Source organism: Barbus barbus, assembly GCF_936440315.1.
Source record: "Barbus barbus genome assembly, chromosome: 19".
Taxonomy (NCBI): Eukaryota; Metazoa; Chordata; class Actinopteri; order Cypriniformes; family Cyprinidae; genus Barbus; species Barbus barbus.
In genome coordinates, this window is record NC_136747.1 from 402,501 (window position 1) to 428,575 (window position 26,075).

The 26,075-nt window shown below is 43.5% G+C and overlaps 1 protein-coding gene across 2 annotated transcripts in view; it reads left to right on the forward strand.

Annotated features, from left to right (window-relative positions):
• The first annotated feature begins 173 nt into the window (after positions 1-173).
• Positions 174-26,075, forward strand: part of fbxl19 (F-box and leucine rich repeat protein 19) — a 39,859-nt gene continuing 13,957 nt past the window's right edge. Inside the window, exons 1-7 of one of the 2 annotated variants that reach the window (XM_079441339.1) lie at positions 174-554; positions 13,953-14,138; positions 16,483-16,626; positions 16,703-16,789; positions 20,064-20,246; positions 23,565-23,597; positions 23,685-24,763. In XM_079441339.1, coding sequence (XP_079297465.1) covers positions 13,968-14,138; positions 16,483-16,626; positions 16,703-16,789; positions 20,064-20,246; positions 23,565-23,597; positions 23,685-24,763 — 1,697 coding nt within the window. In that variant the 5' untranslated portion in view covers positions 174-554; positions 13,953-13,967. The remainder of the gene's footprint in view (positions 555-13,952; positions 14,139-16,482; positions 16,627-16,702; positions 16,790-20,063; positions 20,247-23,564; positions 23,598-23,684; positions 24,764-26,075) is intronic. The other variant, XM_079441340.1, reaches the window with a different exon arrangement.

Here is a 26,075-nt window from a genome sequence, read left to right on the forward strand (position 1 = left end):
TATAACTAACAGGAGTGTTTTGGGGTAGGGCACTAATGGACCACACTTCCCATGATGCCTTTCGGCTGTGACGAATAGACCGGGAGGAGCTTTCGTATTATTATTATTTTTTTTAACTCTCGTTATTTTTTATTTAGCACATTTATTTATTTATTTGTTTGATTTCCTGGAGCAGGGCAGAGTGTGATCATGTAAGAGCTGGCTCGCGGACAGTCGGGTACTCAGCTTCAGCAGAGCAGCACAATAGGAAACAGCGAACAAAAGACACGTTTATGTCGTTTTCTCTTTCAGTTCAGCCGAGCGTTTGGGAATCACATCGGCCTCTGAATCACGGACGAGGGTTTGCAGGAGAGACCGGGATTATAGTATCTGAGGAAGCTCGATGGAGGATAATGATGGCAGTTTAAGCGAGTAAACCTGTGAAAGGAGCCTGATAAGAGCAGGAGAGTCGAGCGGAGGAACAAGGAAGCTGTGTCTCTCTCATTGTGTGCATCTGTCGCAAGAAAACATCAATCTAATGCTCGATCTAGGAGTATGCGACTCCACGCGAGCAGGTGAGTCGCTGTTTGCTCGCTTAGCTCGTCGTGTTTTGTCGTCTGTCTGTGGAGCTGATGTCTGATTTAAACACCACTCCGTGTTCCTCCCAGAGCAGAGCACACCTGAGTGAGCGCTAGCAGCCCTGGTTAGCAGAGAGGTTAGTGAAGCCCACCTGAGTGAGCGCTAGCAGCCCTGGTTAGCAGAGAGGTTAGTGAAGCCCATCTGAGTGAGCGCTAGCAGCCCTGGTTAGCAGAGAGGTTAGTGAAGCCCATCTGAGTGAGCGCTAGCAGTCCTGGTTAGCAGAGAGGTTAGTGAAGCCCATCTGAGTGAGCGCTAGCAGCCCTGGTTAGCAGAGAGGTTAGTGAAGCCCATCTGAGTGAGCGCTAGCAGTCCTGGTTAGCAGAGAGGTTAGTGAAGCCCATCTGAGTGAGCGCTAGCAGCCCTGGTTAGCAGAGAGGTTAGTGAAGCCCATCTGAGTGAGCGCTAGCAGTCCTGGTTAGCAGAGAGGTTAGTGAAGCCCATCTGAGTGAGCGCTAGCAGCCCTGGTTAGCAGAGAGGTTAGTGAAGCCCATCTGAGTGAGCGCTAGCAGTCCTGGTTAGCAGAGAGGTTAGTGAAGCCCATCTGAGTGAGCGCTAGCAGTCCTGGTTAGCAGAGAGGTTAGTGAAGCCCATCTGAGTGAGCGCTAGCAGCCCTGGTTAGCAGAGAGGTTAGTGAAGCCCATCTGAGTGAGCGCTAGCAGCCCTGGTTAGCAGAGAGGTTAGTGAAGCCCATCTGAGTGAGCGCTAGCAGCCCTGGTTAGCAGAGAGGTTAGTGAAGCCCATCTGAGTGAGCGCTAGCAGTCCTGGTTAGCAGAGAGGTTAGTGAAGCCCATCTGAGTGAGCGCTAGCAGCCCTGGTTAGCAGAGAGGTTAGTGAAGCCCATCTGAGTGAGCGCTAGCAGTCCTGGTTAGCAGAGAGGTTAGTGAAGCCCATCTGAGTGAGCGCTAGCAGCCCTGGTTAGCAGAGAGGTTAGTGAAGCCCATCTGAGTGAGCGCTAGCAGTCCTGGTTAGCAGAGAGGTTAGTGAAGCCCATCTGAGTGAGCGCTAGCAGTCCTGGTTAGCAGAGAGGTTAGTAAAGCCCATCTGAGTGAGCGCTAGCAGCCCTGGTTAGCAGAGAGGTTAGTAAAGCCCATCTGAGTGAGCGCTAGCAGCCCTGGTTAGCAGAGAGGTTAGTGAAGCCCATCTGAGTGAGCGCTAGCAGCCCTGGTTAGCAGAGAGGTTAGTGAAGCCCATCTGAGTGAGCGTTAGCAGCCCTGGTTAGCAGAGAGGTTAGTGAAGCCCATCTGAGTGAGCGCTAGCAGCCCTGGTTAGCAGAGAGGTTAGTAAAGCCCATCTGAGTGAGCGCTAGCAGCCCTGGTTAGCAGAGAGGTTAGTAAAGCCCATCTGAGAGAGCGCTAGCAGTCCTGGTTAGCAGAGAGGTTAGTAAAGCCCATCTGAGTGAGCGTTAGCAGAGAGGTTAGTGAAGCCCATCTGAGTGAGCGCTAGCAGTCCTGGTTAGCAGAGAGGTTAGTGAAGCCCATCTGAGTGAGCGCTAGCAGTCCTGGTTAGCAGAGAGGTTAGTGAAGCCCATCTGAGTGAGCGCTAGCAGTCCTGGTTAGCAGAGAGGTTAGTGAAGCCCATCTGAGTGAGCGCTAGCAGCCCTGGTTAGCAGAGAGGTTAGTGAAGCCCATCTGAGTGAGCGCTAGCAGCCCTGGTTAGCAGAGAGGTTAGTAAAGCCCATCTGAGTGAGCGCTAGCAGCCCTGGTTAGCAGAGAGGTTAGTAAAGCCCATCTGAGTGAGTGCTGAGACACATGTCGTGTGGACTCTGTCAGCACGGTGTTCGTGCTAAATCTCTTCAGGTTTAGTCCTAGTGAAGGTATGTCACCTCCGGAGCCCTGCCTTGTTTTCATTGTTTCTCAGCTCATCTTCCTGTTTAATGCTAGGCCCATATTTCACCTGTGTGAGTGTGTGTGTCTGTGAGTGTGAGTGAGTGAGTGTGTGTCTGTGAGTGAGTGTCTGAGTGAGTGAGTGTGTGTCTGAGTGAGTGAGTGAGTGAGTGTCTGTGAGTGAGTGTGTGTCTGAGTGAGTGAGTGAGTGTGTGTCTGAGTGAGTGAGTGTGTGTCTGAGTGAGTGAGTGTGTGTCTGAGTGTCTGAGTGAGTGAGTGTGTGTCTGAGTGAGTGAGTGAGTGTCTGAGTGAGTGAGTGTCTGAGTGAGTGAGTGTGTGTGTGTGTGTCTGTGTGAGTGAGTGAGGGAGTGTGTGTCTGTGAGTGAGTGAGGGAGTGTGTGTCTGTGAGTGAGTGAGTGAGGGAGTGTGTGTCTGTGAGTGAGTGAGGGAGTGTGTGTCTGTGAGTGAGGGAGTGTGTGTCTGTGAGTGAGTGAGTGTGTGTGTGTGTCTGTGAGTGAGTGAGTGTGTGTGTGTCTGTGAGTGAGTGAGGGAGTGTGTGTCTGTGAGTGAGTGAGGGAGTGTGTGTCTGTGAGTGAGTGAGGGAGTGTGTGTCTGTGAGTGAGTGAGGGAGTGTCTGTCTGTGAGTGAGTGAGGGAGTGTGTGTCTGTGAGTGAGTGAGGGAGTGTGTGTCTGTGAGGGAGGGAGTGTGTGTCTGTGAGGGAGGGAGTGTGTGTCTGTGAGTGAGGGAGTGTGTGTCTGTGAGTGAGTGTGTGTGTGTCTGTGAGTGAGTGAGTGTGTGTCTGTGAGTGAGTATGTCTGTGAGTGAGTGAGTGTGTGTCTGTGAGTGAGTGAGTGTGTGTCTGTGAGTGAGTGTGTGTCTATGAGTGAGTGTGTGAGTGAGGGAGTGTGTGTCTGTGAGTGAGTGAGTGTGTGTCTGTGAGTGAGGGAGTGTGTGTCTGTGAGTGAGGGAGTGTGTGTCTGTGAGTGAGGGAGTGTGTGTCTGTGAGTGAGGGAGTGTGTGTCTGTGAGTGAGGGAGTGTGTGTCTGTGAGTGAGGGAGTGTGTGTCTGTGAGGGAGTGTGTGTCTGTGAGTGAGGGAGTGTGTGTCTGTGAGTGAGTGAGGGAGTGTGTGTCTGTGAGTGAGTGAGGGAGTGTGTGTCTGTGAGTGAGTGAGGGAGTGTGTGTCTGTGAGTGAGTGAGGGAGTGTGTGTCTGTGAGTGAGTGAGGGAGTGTGTGTCTGTGAGTGAGGGAGTGTGTGTGTCTGTGAGTGAGGGAGTGTGTGTGTCTGTGAGTGAGTGTGTGTGTGTCTGTGAGTGAGTGAGTGTGTGTCTGTGAGTATGTCTGTGAGTGAGTGAGTGTCTGTGAGTGAGTGTGTGTGAGTGAGTGTGCGTCTGTGAGTGATGGAGTGTGCGTCTGTGAGTGATGGAGTGTGCGTCTGTGAGTGAGGGAGTGTGCGTGTGTCTGTGAGTGAGGGAGTGTGCGTGTGTCTGTGAGTGAGGGTGTGTGCGTGTGTCTGTGAGTGAGGGAGTGTGCGTGTGTCTGTGAGTGAGGGAGTGTGCGTGTGTCTGTGAGTGAGGGAGTGTGCGTGTGTCTGTGAGTGAGGGAGTGAGTGTCTGTGAGTGAGTGAGTGTGTGTCTGTGAGTGAGTGAGTGAGTGTGTGTCTGTGAGTGAGGGAGTGTGTGTCTGTGAGTGAGGGAGTGAGTGAGTGTGTGTCTGTGAGTGAGTGAGTGTGTGTCTGTGAGTGAGTGAGTGTGTGTCTGTGAGTGAGGGAGTGTGTGTCTGTGAGTGAGGGAGTGTGTGTGTGTGTCTGTGAGTGAGTGAGTGAGTGTCTGTGAGTGAGTGAGTGTGTGTCTGTGAGTGAGGGAGTGTGTGTCTGTGAGTGAGGGAGTGTGTGTCTGTGAGTGAGGGAGTGTGTGTGTGTGTCTGTGAGTGAGTGAGTGTGTGTCTGTGAGTGAGTGAGTGTGTGTCTGTGAGTGAGTGAGTGTGTGTCTGTGAGTGAGTGAGTGTGTGTCTGTGAGTGAGTGAGTGTGTGTCTGTGAGTGAGTGAGTGTGTGTCTGTGAGTGAGGGAGTGTGTGTCTGTGAGTGAGGGAGTGTGTGTGTCTGTGAGTGAGTGAGTGTGTGTCTGTGAGTGAGTGAGTGTGTGTGTGTCTGTGAGTGAGTGAGTGTGTGTCTGTGAGTGAGTGAGTGTGTGAGTGAGTGAGGGAGTGTGTGTCTGTGAGTGAGGGAGTGTGTGTCTGTGAGTGAGGGAGTGTGTGTCTGTGAGTGAGGGAGTTCGTGTCTGTGAGTGAGGGAGTGTGTGTCTGTGAGTGAGGGAGTGTGTGTCTGTGAGTGAGGGAGTGTGTGTGTGTGTCTGTGAGTGAGTGAGTGTGTGTCTGTGAGTGAGTGAGTGTGTGTCTGTGAGTGAGGGAGTGTGTGTCTGTGAGTGTGTGTGTGTGTGTCTGTGAGTGAGTGAGTGAGTGTCTGTGAGTGAGTGAGTGTGTGTCTGTGAGTGAGGGAGTGTGTGTCTGTGAGTGAGGGAGTGTGTGTCTGTGAGTGAGGGAGTGTGTGTGTGTGTCTGTGAGTGAGTGAGTGTGTGTCTGTGAGTGAGTGAGTGTGTGTCTGTGAGTGAGTGAGTGTGTGTCTGTGAGTGAGTGAGTGTGTGTCTGTGAGTGAGTGAGTGTGTGTCTGTGAGTGAGGGAGTGTGTGTCTGTGAGTGAGGGAGTGTGTGTGTCTGTGAGTGAGTGAGTGTGTGTCTGTGAGTGAGTGAGTGTGTGTGTGTCTGTGAGTGAGTGAGTGTGTGTCTGTGAGTGAGTGAGTGTGTGAGTGAGTGAGGGAGTGTGTGTCTGTGAGTGAGGGAGTGTGTGTCTGTGAGTGAGGGAGTGTGTGTCTGTGAGTGAGGGAGTTCGTGTCTGTGAGTGAGGGAGTGTGTGTCTGTGAGTGAGTGAGTGTGTGTCTGTGAGTGAGTGAGTGAGTGAGTGTGTGTCTGTGAGTGAGGGAGTGAGTGAGGGAGTGAGTGTGTGTCTGTGAGTGAGGGAGTGAGTGTGTGTCTGTGAGTGAGGGAGTGAGTGTGTGTCTGGGAGTGAGTGTTTGTCTGTGAGTGAGGGAGTGTGTGTCTGTGAGTGAGTGTGTGTCTGTGAGTGAGGGAGTGAGTGTGTGTGTGTCTGTGAGTGTGTCTGTGAGTGTGTGTGTGTGTCTGTGAGTGAGTGTGTGTGTGAGTGAGTGTGTCTGTGAGTGAGTGAGTGTGTGTCTGTGAGTGAGTGAGTGTGTGTGTGAGTGAGTGTGTGTGTGTGTGATGCTGTAACTCTGAAGGAAATAATATGGTATGCCTCCAGGGCTCGCAAAATTTCTAAATCTCTGGTATCCCTTCGGGCAGGTACTCTTCAGAAAATTAATTTAACTAGCCCAAATAAAATAAAGAGCAAAGTTTTCTCTATTGGGGGACATTTCGGGCACCTGAGCAAAAGCATTCTTTATACCAGACCTGTACAGCACGCACACAAATAAAGTGTGTAACTTTTAACTTTAATGTGCTATTTATATTTGATTTGACCCTTGATGTGACTAAATGATGTATATTTTAGGTTAAAGAGGAAACATGTTTACTGAACAATACACTGCAGTTCAAAAGTTTGGATCAATAAAGTTTTTTAAAGAAGTTTCTTATTCTCATCAAGATTGTGTCTATTTGATAAAAATACTGAATATTATTTCACAAAATAATATTGTGAAATATTATTGCAATTTAAAATAAATGTTTTCTATTTTAATATACTTTAAAATGTAATTAATTCCTGTGAAGCGAAGCAGTATTTTCAGAGTCACATGATCCTTCAGAAGTCATTCTAATATACTGATTTATAATCAATGTTGGAAACACTTGTACTGCTTTTTTATTTTATTTTATTTTTTATACTGTATTTTTTGGGACCTGTGATATTTAAAAAATAAATAAAGATACTTTAAAAAAGTTTAAAGAAAGTTAAATAAACTTTATTCAGGAAGGATGTGTTAAATGGATCAAATTGATAGCAAAGACTTCTATTGTTAGAAAATATTTCTATTTTGAATAAATGCTGTTCTTTTAAACTTTTTATTAATCAAAGAATCAAAGAAAAAAGAAACAGGTTCCAAAGAAATATGAATCAGCAGAACAGTTTGAACACTGATAATAAATCAGTATATAATTATGATTTCTGAAGATCATGAGACACTGAAGACTGGAGGAATGATGCTGACAATACTGCTTTGATCACAGAAATAAATGCTATTTTAAAGTCTAGGTATTAAAATAGGAAACCAATATTAGAAATTACAATAATATTTCACTATATCACTGTTTTTTCTGTATTTAAAAAAATAAATGAATACAGCCTTGATGAGCAAGAGACTCAAAAACAAGGTCAATTATTAGGGATGCTCCGATCAGGATTTTCAGGATCAGCCGATACGAGTACCGATTTCTTGTCATGGTGATCGGCCGATACCGATGCCGATTCTGATGCTTCAAGCTTTATATAACATATGTAATAAAATTATATAAATCATAAAAATTATTCCTTATACAGTGAACATTTTAATATTCCTTTAAAATGGTGTTTATGCATAACATAATATATATCAGGGATACTTAATATAAGACCAAAATAAATGCAAACAAAATGTCTGATGCAAAAAAAATAAAAAAGAGATGGGCTTGGACTCGAGTCGCAGTTTTATAGCCTTCAGACTTGACTTGACTTGACCTGAAATGACTCCAGACTTTATTCGACTCGAGGAAAGGGACTTGTGAATATTTTAAAAGCAACTGGAGTCTTTTATCCTTAAATACTTCTATAAGTGCATCCGCACCCCGGCATCCATCCGGACTCCGAGCCGTAACAGCAGCACCATTTTAAGTGAGCGGCGCATCAGATCTTTCTCTCTCCGGATGTGCGCCGGTGCCAAGTTCAAGAGCTGCCGTGGTTATTTTAACAACAACAGAAACACGATGAGAGGCAATATTATAGATTACTTTCACTAAAATACAGCAGGAAAAACAATGCTGCAAATATAGTTATTTTTCTTACTATCTATTTATCTATCTATAACTTATGACTCAAACCAGATGTAAGAAGACGTTTCTGATCTACATTTAGCAATATATACACACACACACACACACACACACACACACACACACACATATATATATATATATAATTGTTAGATGGCTAGGTTGGAATTTAAACTTTGAAACTTATTGTTTTCTGCTCAAGATGAGAGCGTTTTGATTATCCAATGTTAGAGAGAGGACAAAACAAATAGAAACATTTAAACTTCAATATGGTGAAGTCTGATGCAACTCATTTTAATGCTGTCCAATATAAGACTGAAGAGGAAAAAAGAAATATTGAAACATTTAAACTACTGAAAGAACAAAACGGAGTAGTTTCACGGTTATCCACGGGCGCTGCGGATAATCCGCGGGTCGGGTGATAAAACAATGCATTCTGATTATTTGCGGGTGGGTCGCTGGTGGATAAAATAAATCACAAATGATGCAATATTAACTACATTTTTTCATTAGGCAGACGATTTCATTTGTGTGTGTGTGTTCACCTGATCGGGAAGTTGCAGTGACAGAAACGGTGACATTCCAGATAAAGTTTAAAGGGAGTAAAGCCTCTGTTAATGCTATTGAGTAGGCTAATATATATATATATATATGTGGCCAAAGAAGATATTTTGTTTTATTAATAAAGGTTAGAGCGGCCGCGGTCAGCTCCGGTGCCCATGCCGTAAAGCCTGCTCCACAGACGCGTGCAGTGATGCGCAGATCAGCTCTAACGTCACTGAATCTGCTGTTAAAAATGAACCATACATTCATAGTATCATAATGCAAAACATACACCACATATAGCGATTTTTTTCATTGTTTCTTGAAATGTCATAGGATTTCCACACTGGCGGTGTTTATGCATCATATACTACGTCGCCACGCGTTGACGTCATCAAATTGCGAGTCTTAAAATGTGAATATCGGCCGATGCCGATCGATCGGAGCATCCCTATCAATTATTATCAGGTTTATAATATAGCTCTAACATAATATATTATCTAAACAAACTATTTAAACTGATAGAATAGAATAGAAACTGAAGCCAAACTTAAGCTGAGATCTGTAAGTTAAATATAAAAGCGTGAACATATGAATTCTTCTATATCTGTCTAAACATGGTTCTGAAGTACAGTTTGTACAATACTCTTGTGTGACTGAACATGTTTCAGAGTTTAGTTATTTCCAGCACTTAATCAAGCCACTCTTCTTTAATACATGAGGATGTTTTATTTCAGATGTCTCGTGTTGAGCGCACCGTAACCATTGAAGTACTCAGTTTCTACAGCGACTCACATCGTTCTGAAGCCTGTAAACCGCATTCACCGGCTCGAACTCTGTCGTGACATCAGCTCTATAGCGGTTTGCTCCAGCATTGCTATTATTTCCCTTTTACTGCGGCATTCAATCAAATGGCTTCCCAACTCATTTTTGTGTGCGAGGCACATTATTTCTCCTGCGCGGCCGCGGTGGAAGAAGAGCGCTCAGTTTAGAGGGAATACTGTGTGGGAGTCCTGTATTTAAGGCCCGTCGGGCAGGCAGTGATACATTTTGATAGCCCGACTGGAAAACACAATAGCCCCGGGACGTCGGGCTAGCAATTTTGCAAGCCCTGGCCTCGGTAAGCAGAATTTGCACCAAAATACTATAGTTATTGGAGTTTCTGTTATAAAACCACTGCGATAATGATGTACATGATAGCAATATTATGAAATGTCACTTAAATTACAGTAGCTGGGTTTCCATCACCCTGTTTTAATGTGCATTTTGAAGTGTCGCATGAGAAACGAGTTATAGAAACTCCAAATTTCGAATAAAAATCCCTTAATTCGCAAAAAAGTTGTTCCGCTCGCTTGAGGTGGTTTTTGACTTGTGCGAATAAAGGGAGATTGGAAACGCATTTAGCAAATAGCTTCCAAGCGCATCAAAAAGTCCTGTTACTTGGCGCTATGAGACGGGATAACCTCACTAGCAGCGGACTGATCTCGTTCACCGCTTCAGAAATGCTGTTTGGATCGCTCTGTAATGCCTGAGCAAAGTATTCTGTATAATTGTCTTCCAGGACGTGTTCACAAACAGCAGCATCCACCTCTGAAAGCAATGACAGCATTACTGTGTTTCGTCTTCTCGCTCTGAGGCGCAATTCATTTTTCATATATGAAAACGATTATATTCAGTAGCTTCTCCTAGTTTTCTATAGGCTGTTTAGTGCCAGTTTACCAGAAAGGGATGATTTTGTTCTCTTTGACTCGTTGGATGGAAACGGTGCTTGTTCGCAAACGTTTTATGCCATATTCCAAGTTAAATTCGCAGCTTTGGATGGAAACCTGGCTAGTGACTATGTTTTAGAGGTTGGTTACCGCAGTGAATGTGTGTAAAATCATTGTGTTTTCTGTGTCAGTGTGATAGTGAAAGTGTCATGTTCAGTGAAGATCAGCAGATTCAGTTTAATGAGGAACACAGATCTCTCTGAAATGCTTGATTCTGAGTGTTCTGTCGTGGCATTTAGCAAACAAATGTTTCTCAAATATATGAAAACTCTCACATATATAATATCTGTCTGGGTAATCCTGTACATCTGACGGCTCGTCCAGGGAAGCCAAGTCTCTCATATACTGGTTCACATCCGTCCAATCATGAGCTGTGGTCATACGGCACACCCCTCTTAGTGTAGGAGAGCTTACTTTCACATCTGAAATCATATTCAGAATACTTTCACTAGCATGCCAAAAGTTCATTACTGATTGCATTTATGTTGCTTTCTTAAACCCCTAAAATAAACAAATGTGTCTCTGACTCAATAGCACTTAAATGCAATATGATATGCAGTTTTCATTGTGTGCGTGTGAATTGTAAGTGTGCTTGTGTTGGAAATGACTTCCCCATCATAACAAAGACCCTCAGCTCAATCAGTAATTCAGCGGCCTAGTTATTAACGCTATATTTTGAGCGTATAGCCAGAGGAGGATTTTGTTGTTGTTTCCCACTATCCAACAGCACATGGAGTTATTAGTTCCTTGCTGTAGCTGTCTTTGGCTTGCACACTGGATAAAACAATAATGGCGGGTTTACAATCAATTTATGGATGAAATTGCTTCGTGGAGGATCATATGGCCAACATCTCAAATCATGATCCGTGTCTTTTTAACAGATTGCCTAATAATAGGGGTGTGCAATGTATGCAGTCTACGATAATATGGTGATTTGTTGTTTTATGGATGTGTGAGCTGTTCATTTCCTCACCCTGATACCATCCTAGGTGTAGGGGACTTACTTGTTCTTCAGTAGTGAAATCAGTGAAGAGGATTTTTAGCTGAAACCATGCTTCATGGTGATTTCATAAATTCCATTTTTGAAAAAAAAAAAAAAAAAGCATATCAGGAAACACAAAATGAATCCCCACGGCTCCTGATAATATATTGAGGTCTTGTGAAGCGAAACATTTGGTCTGTGCAGCTCACCTTTTTACATAAACAATGAGAAACTATTAAAAACCTTCATTTTGAAGTATTCAGTTCACATGCTCATCAGTCTGAGTCGAACCATTTCCTCCGTTCAGTGACTGTGGGAGGAACTGGAGCTGAATCAGTTCATTCATCACAGGATCAGATACGCCTCTATTTATTTTTCTGTGTTCAACCAAGTCTCTGCCTTTGTCACACAGAACAACCTCCTGGAGAGCAGCCAATCTGGCTTCAGAAGTGAACATTCGACCGAATCTGTTGAAGCCCTAAGACTTGCAAGAGTGGCTTCCATGTCTTCATTATTTCTCTTGCTGGATCTGGCCGCTGCTTTTGAAATGGTCAACCACCAGATCCTCCTGTCAACCCTATTGAGAAAGGGCATCTCAGGAACCGCACTCCAGTGGCTTGAGTCTTACCTCTCAGATAGGTCCTTCAAAGTATCTTGGAGAGGTGAGGTGTCCAAGTCGCAACATCTAGCTACTGGGGTGCCTCAGGGCTCAGTTCTTGGACCACTTCTCTTCTCTGTCAACATGGCATCACTAGGTTCTGTCATTCAGAAACATGGCTTTTCATATCACTGCTATGCTGATAACACTCAACTCTACCTCTCATTCCATCCTGATGATCTGACGATGGCTGCTCGCATCTCAGCATTTCTTGCTGGATGAAGGACCATCACCTTCAACTCAACCTAGCTAAGACAGAACTGCTTGTGGTTCCATCAAACCCATCACTTCATCACAATTTCACTATTCAGTTAGGCTTATCAACCATAACTCATGCCAGAAACCTTGGAGTTGTGATTGATGATAAGCTGAATTTCTTAGACCACATTGCCAAATCCTGCAGATTTGCTTTATACAATATTAAGAATATCAGGCCCTTTCTCTCAGAACATGCAACACAACTCTTTGTTCAGGCTCTTGTTCTGTCCAGACTTGACTATTGCAATGCTTTCTTGGCAGGTCTTCCAGCCAATTCCATCAAACCTCTACAATTAATCCAAAATGCCGCTGCAAGATTAATCTTTAATGAGCCGAAAAGAGAGCACGTCACACCTCTGTTCATCAGTTTGCACTGGCTATCAATAGCTGCTCGCATTAAATTCAAGGCATTAATATTTGCCTACCAGCACTGGCTCTTCACCCCTTTACCTAAATTCATTATTTCAGACTTATGTGCCTCTAGAAGTGCATTCTGCAAGTGAATGACATTCATTGTTCATCCCAAAGAGGCACAAAATCACTTTCACTGACTTTTTCATTAATTGTTCCCTCCTGGTGATGACCTGCCAACTCAATCTGAGCAGCTGAATCCTCAGCCATCTTCAAGAAACGGCTAAAAACTCATCTCTTCCATCTTTACTTGACCCTCTAACTCTAGCACTCTCTATTCTGATTCTATTCTTTAAAAAAACAAAACGTGCCCCTTTTAGATTTGCGCTCTATTCATCTACTAACTGCTTGTTTTCCTAAAAAAACAAACAAAAAAGCTTCTCTATTCTTTTTGTATTCTATTTGTTTTCTTTTTAATTATTATACAATTAACAAAAAGCAATAAAAGGTCTCTAACACTAGCTTGCTCTATTCTTTTTCTATTCTATCTGTTTCCTTTTTATTTATTATATAATTAAAAAAAAAACTTAATAAACAAACCTTGTCATAGCATTTGCATATCATTGCTCTTTTGTTGGTTTTGATTGCATCTATTGTCCTCATTTTGGATAAAAGCGTCTGCTAAATGACTAAATGTAGTGTATTTCGGCTGATTTTGAATCGGAGTGACTGTGAGGCTTCTGAAAGTGAGTAACTGGTAGTTTCCTGCACAGATTGATCGTTTCGCTTCATAAGACCTTGATATATCTTTAGGAGCCACAGGTATTCATTTGGTGTTCATTGATATGTTTTTAAATTCTCAAAAACAGGCAGCCGCTGACTTGCATTTTATGAATCACCAAGGACAATGGTTTCAGCTAAAAATCTTCTTTACGGTTCTCCAGAAGAAAGAAGCCACCTACATCTTGGATGGCCTGAGGGTGAGTAAACGACCAGCAAATGTTCAGTTTTGGGTGATCTGTCCCTTTAAGGGTCTGTGTATTCAGTGTGTGACGTAGCCTGTTAGAATGAACCCCGCTTTTAAGATGTTGAGGCAAAAATGCCCCCTATGAGTTTTTAGCTTATATTTATGTCATATGTTGAAGTTAAAGTCATCATGAAATCAAAATGGGCAATTCCTACTTTTATATTAAATAAACGATTCTTCCACACCCATCATTATATATATTTTTTAATTAATGCGTCACATCACAGGAAGAGCAAGTTATGACATTTTTATTAAGGATTATAAGATTACAAGGTCCAAAATATGCAAGGATGAATCATTCAGAGTGCGACTGGTAGCATGGGATTCATTTTACTTTCCTAATCAGACTGATCGTCAGATTTCATTGAGGGCTGGTGTCTCCCTTCAGAATGATCCAGAGGAAAAGTTGAGATGTTTAGCATGGTTCTGAGAGCAGGACAGTGTCCATCCGTGATCAAGAGTTCATCACAAGCAGTGCTTCAGTAAGAATATACCGTTACTCTTTGACCTAACGTACCTGTCTTCCTCTCTTTATTTTCAGTGCTTTCCCTCTAATTGCTCTTCTAAGCTGTGTTTTTGTGTTCTTGCTGTAAAAAGAGACTCCTGATCCTCTGGTCGTCTGTCAGTGAGTCTCAAGATGGCGCCAGATCCCTCTTCTGACCGTGTTTGTGTGTGTATAGAGCGAATGAGTCCTGGATGAGCGGTCAGCTGTGAGCGTTTATCAGGCAAATATGTTTATTAGAGGTAAAAACAGAAGTGTAGCCTGAAGAAGTGAATTCTTTCGGGGTTATTCTGTGTAAATGTCCTGTGACGCAGTCAAGCTTGTTGAATGTGTTGTGGTCCGCAGGTGAAGCGTGGTGTTGACCCCTGACCCCTGTGTTCTCTCCTCAGTTGAATGCAGAGGGGATGTCTGGCAGTAAGGTGCTGGGGGGCGCGCGGCGGCGGCGGACACGGTGCCGGCGCTGTCAGGCGTGTATGCGGACCGAGTGCGGCGAGTGCCACTTCTGCAAGGACATGAAGAAGTTCGGTGGGCCGGGACGGATGAAGCAGTCGTGTCTGCTCCGGCAGTGCACTGCGGTGAGTCTCCCAAACTAAACCACACTACCACTCAAACGCTTCTCAACACCAAGATTCTCAGGGTTTATTAAAGAGTTCCCGTCTGCTCACCGAGACGGCAGTTATTTGATCCAAAATACAGCAAAAGTAGTAATATTGTCAAATATTGTTACTATTTATTACTGTAACTGTTTTCTATTTGGATTTATTTTAAAATGTCATTTATTCATGTGATTTCAAAGCTGAGTTTTTAACATCGTTACACCAGTCAAATGATCCTTCAGAAATCATCCTAATATACTGATTTGCATCCTTGCTAAATAAAAGTATTTATTTCTATAATTTATTCCCCGCCCCCCAAAATTATCCTGACTCCAGGCTTTTGAGTAGTTTAGTGTATAATATTGCAAAAGCTTTTTATTTCAGATAAATGCTGATCTTTCTGTTCATCAAAGAATCCTGAGTAAAATGCGATCAACTGTTTTAAATATTGATGATAATAATAAATCAGTATATTATAATGATTTCTGAAGATCATGTGACACTGAAGACTGGAGTAATGATGCTGAAAATACAGCTGCAGATCACAGAAATACATTACAGTTTAACACATCTTCACACAGAAAACAGTACTTTAAAATAGTAAAAATATTTCACAAAATAACAGTTTTTACTGTTCTTTGGATCAAATACATGCAGGATTGGTGAGCAGAATAGAATTCTTTAAAAACCCATTCAAATCTTACTGTTCAAAATCTTTTGACTGGTGGTGTATATTATTTTTATTCTGCATTTTCAAACTCAAAAAGACTTGATCATGGTTCTCTTCGCTTGCTTGCTTCCGAACCTCGAGGAGTCTGAGCCGCAGGACGGCAGCGGGCTCAGGGTTAGCGTTTAACAGCAAAAGTCATGATAAACTCAGGTGCTGGTGTCCTTCCAAACCCAGAGGGTATTTTCAGTGAAACCTCAGAGGTTTCTGTCCCTCCACTGAAAGCCCAGGTAACCAAAAAAGATCCAGATCTTTCTGGGCTCAACTGCTCTCTTCCAGGAGTCTCCGTGTGACACCGGAGCAACTCAGTCCTCGGTTTATAGTCTGAACTAGAGCTGAATCTCAGTCATTCAGGACTATACCACACAAACGTCCATTTCACCAAACTCCGAACACCAGCTTCAACAGTTTCCATTACGCTCCGAGCGTGAGTGAGAGGTGAACTGTAGAGGCCCTCGGCATGCCCTCCATATCTGCGGTGATCTCAGACCTGTACAGAGCTAGCGCAGTGGACTGGAGAACTATGAGGTCAGTCTGTAGATCACACCAGCTCCCTTCACAAACACACAATGGGATTTATCCATAGACTTTTAGATTATCCCAAAAAATAAGCTCTGTGTTCAACCATAGTTCATGAAGCTCACCGGTTTTGTCCATCAAAATAATATAACTTTGATGCGCCAGAACTTAAAAGCTGAACTTTGGTTATAAACGAACCACCACCTTGCTTCCGACAACTTTCTCAAACTTATTTTTAACATGTTAAAAGCAGCGTGAGCAGGTTTTTGGATGTGGTAAGATTAAACTTATTTTAGTGAACAAAGCAGCTCTCATTTTGTTAGGATTGGTACACAATGTTATTTTATCCTTGCTTCTAGGAAATCCTCAATCTATATGCTTTCTAACAGCTTCATGTGGCCGTAAACATTTCATTTTAACGTGGCTTTAAGCACGATGCATCATTAAAGTTTCACTTTCACCAAGTAAAGCCGGTACATGTGCTGTTTACATGTAATAATCGTAATATGAGTTTACCTTGCAGTACAAACCCAGAGCCTCTGCATCAGTGAGCGATAAACTCAAGCATCTTCCTCCGAACACTTGTCGCGTTTCAGGGCAAAGCAGATAAAACGTTGTCCAACAACAATATAAAATGCGGGAAACTATTAATTGGTTATTCTAACATTAATTGTACTATTACACTACAACTGGAAATTCTGTAAATTGATAAACTGTTTGACGTGATGTTGAATGTCTCCGACAGCGCCTGTAGTCCCACTTAGCAACTTGTTAGTAACGTCTTTTTTTTAAGAAACGTAACAGTTTTAAAAAAATCACAAGTGTGGTGTAACTAAATCGTAGAATAAAATGTGAAGGTATCTTGAGCCGGTGTGAACCACAGACCTTATATTAGGGGATTTAACCAAAAACCCATTGACGATGGAAGTGCTAAAATGCTAGCTTGCTGCCGGGGTTTTGGGTATGACATGACGTCATGGTTCCTCCGCTCTGAGCGAGTGGTTTGAACACCTCCGGGTGCGCCTGACAGGGCTCTGGAGCGATGCCTCTGCTGACTGACTCTGCTGCTCTCCTCAGCCGGTGCTGCCGCACACAGCCGTCTGCTTCGCCTGCGGAGAAGCGGGGAAGGAGGACACGGTGGAGTCGGAGGAGGAGAAGTTCAGCCTCTCACTCATGGAGTGCACCATCTGCAACGAGATCATCCACCCCAGCTGCCTGAAGGTTAGTGCCACGCTCGGAGTGAAGCGTCAGAGCAAGCGTCTGAAGGTAGCACTGCTGATCAGCTGTCTCTCCTCAGATGGGCAAGTCTGAAGGCATTATCAATGATGAGATCCCAAACTGCTGGGAGTGTCCAAAGTGCCATAAGGAGGGAAAGACCAGCAAGGTAAGACCCTACAGACTCTCTCCATTTCAAGACACGGACAGCTTTACATTCACTGATGGTCTGCCTCCATCTCCACACCTTCTATAGAGGTTTAGGTGTATGCTATGTATTCTGTTTTGTGACCGAGATCATGTTTGAAATGTTTTATTTTAATCAAAAGGTTTACTGTGCAGTAGGGCTGTCAAAATGACTGAAACACTACATTTGAATTTTGTACTTAAATATTATCAATATTATCTCTATTCTAATTTAAAAGGCATAATTTCAGTTTGGGGTAAAAAGCTTTTGGATTCTCTCCTGAGGCCACAAGAGGGCGCATCAAGCTAAATATTACTAATGCACAGTTATTCAAACAATAAAACACGACTATCTTTCAAAAAAGTGCATAATGCAGGGCTCCAAACTGCGACTAAAATGGTCACATTTGCGACCAAAAATATTAATTTGCGAGTGAAGTTTTTGCTGAGGTCGCCACTGGCGACTATATATAATTTGCATGAAAGGACTTTTTCCCGATTGTTTTGCGCTCACATCTTTTGTTATGTTCACGTATTAAACTTGCATAAGACGATGCGCATCAAAGTTTTACTGAAAAGAGTTTCAAACAGTCCTCGTCTCTGCCGCACACAGTCTGCTGAACGCAGTGAGAGAGACCTGAAAGGGCCTGTTTACACCTGCTCACTTCATGCATTTTCTCTGATCGGATATCTATATGATTTGTTAAAACGTTTCCCCATTTACACTTGGCCACATAAATGTGTCTTCTTCAATTCCCGCTTCATATGCAAATATAACGGAGTTCACGTCAATGAAAGCAATGGATAATTTTATTAATTATAAACTAATAAACTTTTATAAACTATATATCAGGCATTTATGTAATACATCTAATTTGTGCATTAATGCCTGTAATATTAAATAGTTTACTAACTACAGCAAATCAAGTACCTGCACGCCGTTGCTGTCTCGTCTCCCCTCAGATGCGCTGCAATTGCGATCCTGCGCGCAATTCTGAAATTTATCTGTGAATCTGATATTACAAAACCGATATTCGATTATGAAAAAATTCTTAAATATCGGGAAAAATATCGGTAAATCGATATATCGGTCGATCTCTACCATATAGCCTATAAAACGCTCTCACACGTCTATTATTTTAATATAATGGGAGGAGTAAAATTACCATATGTGGTTTCAACAACCAGATGCATTTACACTTGTCCGGTTTCGCCCAGACCACCTCCTGAAGTGGTTCGAGCGATTGGATTTATATCTGTCTCGAATGCGTTTCGGACGGCATTTACACCTGGTCTTTTCAGGATCAGATAGCTATCCGATCAGGAAAAAATGCATGAAGTGACTAGGTGTAAACAGCCCCAAAGTGCAAGTGCAGAAAAGCCGTGTCTATTTCGTGCACAACTTGAACAAACTTCAACAGGTAAAGCTGTCAGCTCTGTGGATACTGGCAATATCGTCAACAATTCTCATTTATAATCATTACTAATATGGCTTCTTCTTATCGAGATCTTAGTCTATATGCTGTGTTCTGTTAATGCATGGACTTCCTGTTATTTGAAGCGCACTTGCCATCCAGTAATCGCAAAAAGCTTTGTGCTGTCTTACTTTTTAATAAACAAAGTATCAGCTTTAAAATGCTAGGAAATTCAAATGATGCGGTTTGGGTGCTCTTTAATGCGGAGCACAAGCGCACACTTTGGGTAATATAAACACCAGTACCCCGCGTCCACACGGTCCGTGTATGCGTCCGGATCGCGCGAGCGGAGAGTATCGCACTTAATGCTCAGGCGCGATCTCTTTAGCGCCTCAGTTAAAGCAGCAAGTGAACCCATTATATATTTCCATTTACTACTATAGTATGAAATGAACATGATCAAAAGGTAGGCAATAAGAAAGCCTATAGTACAACTTACTGAAATGTTTTATGCAAAAGCTCATTCAGTGTTTCAAACTGAGGAAATGTATAAAGCTTGTAAACATTGTAATACATTTACCTCAGAATAACCACTCCATAAACTCCATAAACTCATCAGTCAGCTAGAAAAATAACTATAAAGAGGAGCGTTTTGCTATATTCATGCGCTGTTGCATATTAATATTTTTACTTATTGTGTTGTACATGATTCAACTCCTCCTATAAAATTGCATTTTACTAATGAAGAAAAACAGACTGAATGTGTGAAAGATGTGACAACATTTATAGGATGCACTGCACTCAGTGGCCAAGTGATGCTTATGGTCCATGATATTGGTACAGATTCTGTGTAACGAACAATTCTTTGTGACTGTATATTTCAAGTTGTAAAAGACATTTAATTCACACTTTAAGTGAACCTTAGTCCCCCGGTCGACCTGATCATCTACAAGATGGATTAAAATGCTGATAAAGCCTAGAAAAGATAAGACATAAACACATGACAAAATGATTGAAATGTTAAAATAGGGGGGAAAATAAAATGATATTAATATAATAAACCACTTTTATTCTGTGGCACCTAAAAAAATAATTTGGCGCCTAAGTTTTTCTTTTATAGGAGCCAATGGCTCCTTACTCGATTTTTTTGTCTGGAGCCCTGTAATGTTTATATACCAAATATAATTAAGTTGCTTAAACTATTAGAAACAAAACAGCATCACGTATGTAAAGCTTAATACAAAGGATCAAAAACCAATCACAAAGTACTTTTTCTATTTAAAAACATGAGATGCAGTGGGATGGGAAACTGCCATAAAGTCTGGAGACGTGTTTTAAAAGTTGCACTTGCATTAATTTGACATGCTTTCTAAACATGTGGCTCTCTTGAGTGAGACGCGAGTGCAACGCTGATAGAAAATGTGATAAATATGCGTTCTGTGTGAACGGCTTGGTTTCAGTTTTGACTTCTCCGGACTGATGTTCTGATGCAGCAGCGGATCCAGGGCTTCGACTGGATAGGCTAAAACAAGCATTAAATGCAACGACACCTTCAGCGTCGTCACAGATAAAGCTGCCTGACGCACACCTAACATTAGAATGCAACGCTTTTGCATTCGAGTGTGGATTTATATTTTAAATTCGAGACACATTCAAAATTCGAAAAAAAAGTTACTGTGCAGAATTGCATTGAATGTTTTGCATCGTATGCCATCTATCCAGCAAAAGTGCCTTTAATGAATATATGGAAGTGCGTTATAACTGTACAGTTTCCAGCTTGTTACATATTTACTTAAACATGTTCTTCACAGTAGTAATAATAATAATAGTAATGTTGTTTAGGATCAAGGAGATGGTTCAGGAAAGCGGCGCATGGACAACGGGGAGGTGAGCCGCTGGAAGCTGACGGACGAGCCTCCGCCGAGTAAGAAGAAGAGCCTGTCTCTAGAGGACACGGCCCGGCCGGACGGAGCCAAGCGCAAGAAGGACAAGGAGCTTCCCCAGGAGAGCGCTTCCAAGAAGAAGGCGAGTAACAGAGCGAGGGCTTCGTGATTACTGCTGCGTGCTCATCATTCAACATAACCTGATCAAACAGAGAGAGAGTGTAACCAGTTATTATTAGGGATGTGCGAGACTGCTCAACTAAACACTACTGAGCCTGCTAGTCCACACTGGAAAGACTAGTCCTTTATTTATTCCTTTTATGGTTTACATTTATGTTTTGCTTTATATTTTTACAAAGGCTTTATTCAAATTACTGTTTTGCTAATGATACATTTAAAAATAATACTTGGTTACACTTTATTTTAAGGTGTCCTTGTTACAGTGTAATTATACATTTAAGTACTGGGTAATTAATTAACTACATGTACTTACTATCTGGTTAGGGTTACTTGCATGTAATTATGCATAATTAATTGTTTTTATAATAGTAATTACATGTACCTTACAATAAGGTGTTACCATATATATATATTTGGAGTGGAAAACAAAATCCTGTTATTTTCGGAGAAAGGTAGATGAGCAAAGCGAGGGAATATTTTGTCTTGGAAGAACGCGGAAGCGTTTCGTGTCGCCTATATGCCAAATTGGCATATTAAAATGAATCTTGCTTGTGTACTGCTGGTTATTAGGGACAATACCGGTTATGTTCTACTGGTTTAAAGGGGAAATGCTATGAATTAAACTTGCTGGACAACAACAGTTATATCAGTATCTTAATGAATAGAATGAAAAACTGTCTTTACCCTGGCATATTTAAATAATAACAGTTCTGTACATGGAAATGACATACAGTGAGCCTAACACCATAGTTTCCTCCTTCATATGTAAATCTCGTGATTAAAAAAGACCACTGAAAATCAGGCGAATCAGAACATAACACCGACTGTGACGCAACAGTCAGGATCACTACGCCCCCAACATTTGCATAAACCCGCCCTTGTTCTAAGCCGGCCGAACCATCAGAAGCTCTGCAGGTATTGTAAATAAACAAGCGCGGACAACAGCGAAAATAACACAATAAATGTTATGTTCCAGGCCGTGCAGGGGGTGTGAAGTGCAGGGATGGGTTGGTGTCTGTATTCAGAAAGGCACAGAAAGCAAATAACGCGAGCCACTAAAGGGACATGGTTAGCTCCTTGCTAGCGGTAGCCTGTTACAGTACATAAGATTTCACTCTCAGTAAGGAGAGATGAGGATGATGGCGAATGACTTACAGATCCTGAGCACCACTGACAAGCATCTGATCTTGTGAAATGTGTGGTAAGTACTGTTGCTCCATAATGTAAACATAGTTTGTGTGATCGCGTCTCTTGAAAGTGAAACTATAACGCGATCGATGGATCGTTCAAAAGCAGTTTCAATGCCTCGCATATTAATAACGGCTCCCTGATGCCCGCGTTTTATATACAGTATAATTACCCGACGATATAACTGCGAGAGAAAGTATTTAAATATATATTTTCCTCCCTGTGCTTCCTTCTTGCTGATGAGCCGTACTGTGAAACAGCCAATCAGAGCAGAGCTCATTATTATTCATGACCCTGCCAAATAAGCCAATAACAGACCGTTTCATTCTAGGGAGAAATCCTAGGGTTGTAAATGGACATGTAAAATCGTTTCTGGAGATTTTTTGCCCTTACCTAAGCCACATACCTTCTGTGTAGATATCAGAGAACAATTTAAAAATACTGTATCAATGCATTCTATGGCACCTTTAAATAACTTATAGTTGGCAGAACAGGTCAAGCTTTTCTTGTGATTGTGCCGTCTGTCACAGATGCTTTCGTTCACATGAAGTGTGTTCAAACCCGGACACACAAGCAGATGCAGTGATAACAAACAACCATACATGTGCTGACTAACATTTACTTCAGCAATCCTGTTTATCATAGGCTGTTGATTCTATTGGCCTATCGATTCAGTTGATTTTAATAAATATGTCCGTATTGGCTAACGATGATTAAGTGAATGCTTAAGTTCAAAAATACATTGATCAAGGCAAACACATTTCAGACAGTCTTCTGGGGGTTTGTTAGACTAGACGGTTGGAAAATGCTCTGCTTATATGTTAATTAAATTAGTCGTGATGCACATCCCTAGTTATTATATATAGCTACCAAAAAGGTCTCTATTATTTCATAAAAGGCTGCATTTAAATATGAAACTGGGTAAAGAGATGTGTGTTGAAGGAGCAGTCAGATCACAGAGGCATCCAGACATGACGCATGCATGTGAAGTGCCCTCCGAACAGCCAGTAAATCACAGAGGACACTGCCAAATCAAGTCACTTTTTACCGTCAGCGCTGTAAATTCATGTCAGACTTGAACGCAGGGGAGTTTCTCATTGCGTGGCTTATCACTGAGATTTATTTATTTTAAATTTCGCCATGCAGGAGTAAATGTGACCGCACCTGTTATTTAATGCTATTTTAATGTTTGTTGGCCGTGTCAGTGGTCTGTCTTGCTAAAGACTCCCTAAATAATTCAGTGAAAAACACCCCAGTTTGTATTTTTGCGATGCCCACAGATTGCCATAATTGTCATAAGCACACGATGCTTGTGTTGTGACTAGCTAACCATGACTGATCATCAGTGTTGCCAATTAGTGACTTTGTCACTATATTTAATGACTTTTCAGACCACTTTAGCGAGTTGTTTCCAAAACAGCACCTAGCGACAAATCTAGCAACTCCTTGGAAGAACCTTTTCTAGTTTCGAGACTCGCCGGTATTGGCACACGAGTGTGAGGTCTTGTTTTCCCGCTGTGCGCACACCTCTCTGAGAGGAGCTGAGCATTCACTCAAAATAGATATTCTGTTGCTTTTAACCTGAATGATCAATTTACATGCATATATAGCTGAAATCACAAATCTTATGTGTGTGTGATTTTGTCTGAAGATGTCTCGATTATAAATCATGAATTGAATGCAGATTAGCAGCTTGGAGAGCTGGTTGTCTAGTCTAATTAGGCTATGTTTGAGCCTCTACTTCATATTAATATCATTGTCTGACAACAGAAAAAGAAGAATATATAAATGAAAACAATTTTTTTTATACTGGGAAATTGGCTGTATTAAAATTCAGTATGTGAGCACAGCGAGCAGGAGAGAGGCAAACAAACGTAAAGGGTTGACACTAGGCAGAATGCAAATACGACACAATGACGTAATGAATATGCTAACTAACGCATGACATCATCTAACGACATTTCCAGCAGAATTGAACTACTTTCCATTGAAAGAAGTTAGCAACATTGCTGATGATTGCTGTCATGACAGTGTTGGTGTCACTTCAGAGTACTGTGTGAACACAGCGTGTCTTTCTGTTTGTCCCCAACAGATCAAAGGAGCCCGTGATAAACACCTGAAGAAGGTACGCCTCTTCTCTTTAGTCTTGACATGAAATGCATGGTGGTCGGTTTCTCTCTCTAGAGTAACTCTCTCTCTTTAACGTCTTCAGCAGAAAGCCAAACCCAACTCGTCGGACTCCTCTGAAGCGAACGGGCCGAACTCCTCGTCGGGCGGCGGACACGGCTCTGGCGCAGCGCAGGCCGCGACGCCGAGCCAGGACCAGCGCTCGCATCACCGTGAGAAACTGGAGCGCTTCAAGCGCATGTGCCAGCTCCTGGAGCGAGTGCGCGACTCCAGCTCCTCGTCCTCCTCCAGCTCTGAAACCGACTCAGAGTCGGACTCGGACTCTCCGTCCCCCGCGGGTGCCTCAGAGCCGTCCTCCCCGGCGTACGGCAGCGGCACACGCGAGCGTGAGCGGAGCCGGCGTCTGGCTGAGCTGGGCTTCAGTGCCAGCGAGGAGTCCGAGGGCGAGAGCGTGGTGGCGCAGGAGCAGGAGCAGGAGGATGAGCCGCAGATGCAGCGCCGCAGGGGAGATGCCAGTGCCCGGCTGCGGAAGACGCTCGCCGTGGCCGAGCCGGACGATGACGAGGAAGGCTCAGGCGACCGCACTCACAAAGCACTGGCCCCGTCCTCGCCGCTCTCGGCCACACAGCTGCCGAGCCACGGACACTTAGCGGGCCCTGAGGGCCTTTCCTCGTCCAAGCGCACTAACGGACAGGACGCACGCAACGGCCGCACGCGGGTGAGCGGCAGAGAGCTGCAGGAGAAGGAGAACTCCAACAGCAGCACCGTCTCCAATCACCGGCACGCTGGCGGGAAGGCCATCCGTGGGAGCAGGATCCGCGGAGGAGGCCGGCAGGGCCAGAGCGCTCCCTGGAACAAGAGCTCAGCGACGGCCGGATCCGGCGCGGCTAATGGCGGCTCTCACCCGGGGAGTGTCTCGCTGGTGCCGCCGCGCTCACAGCTGCTGAAGAGGAGCACCATGGCCGTGCCCTCGCCGCCACGGCCGCTGCAGATGGAGCGGCACCTTGTGCGTCCGCCGCCGGCCTGCCCCGAGCCTCACTGCCTGCCGCTGGACAGTGGAGCCTCGCACGTGCTGCCCCGGGATGTCTGGCTCCGCGTCTTCCAGCACCTCAGCCAGCGGCAGCTGTGCGTCTGCATGCGAGTGTGCCGCACCTGGAGCCGCTGGTGAGGGACCACACACCGCACTATATCACGCTCACACTTTAAAGGGGTCATCAGATGCCCGTTTCCACAAGTTGATATGATTCTTTAGGGTTTTAATGAAAAGTCTATAACATACTTTGGTTAAACTTCCTCAATGGTAGTGTAAGGGTGTATTCACACCAGGAAAGTCCGTTAGTTCACTTTCTTTGGTCCGGACCAAATAGAATGTTTTTTTTTTTTTTTTTGTTTGGTGCGGTTCGCTTTCACACTGCCCTTTTTTCAAGTGAACCAGTAATTGTAAACAAAACCACACGTGTGCTAAGGTCATCAATTCATTGGACAGAAATTTTCATAGTGCAATTGTTATTAATTTACTGATTTTCTTTTATCAGCTACAAACGCTATATGCAGACACCTATGAACATCAGATGAGACAATGTCATCTATACCATGTTGTAACAAGGATTTTGCGACGACGAAGAAATGCTGCAAGACGGTTCCGACGGAGAGAGCATGCTTTTATGTGCGCCTACCATGGCATACTGACAGTAGCACTGCGCAGAACACGGATCAGGTATAAAGAAAGCCAAAGTGAAACCTAAAAAAAAACGTGCATAGGAGAGCGGTTGCAGGCTTTCGCACGTGTAAGCTAACTGCACGATCGCCTGAAAACACCACCCCCTGCTCAACGTGACAGAGTTCGTTTGGAACCGAACCGAGACCACCTCTTCAGCTGGGTCTCGGTTCGGTTGTTTGGTGCGCACCAGAGTGCGATTGCTGTATTCACACCTGCCCAAAAGATCCGCACCAAAGGGGGAAATGAACCAGAGTTCGTTTTAATCGAACCAAACAAGACAGGTGTGAATACACCCTAAAACAACACCCTTTTTACCCTGTTAAAAACAGCTCTGTTCACAGCCACCAGTTTCGGTGCATGTTCCTTTAAATGCTAACTAGCACGTTATTAGGAAAGGAGATTCGCAAAGATTCATAAAAAACCCTTACACTCACTTCTTCTGTAGATGAGGCTGGATCACGAATGATTCTCGGGAACATAAACGCATTTAGGCAGATCATGAGCGCATTTCCTTCAGAAACAAACGTAATCCTCTGTGTCTTCAGCGACTCAGATGTCAGGAGTAAACGATGATTATTACATCCAACAACTAAACACTTCAATCTCTGAGGAGTCATTCTTGTCTATACCTTCTCCGGCGGTGAAACAATGGCAGACTGATGACAGCTCACTCAGGGCGGAGCTGTGATTAAACACCAGTGTCAATCAACAATTGTGGGCGGGGCCTGGGTCTGAGAAAGTGATCATTATTATTGG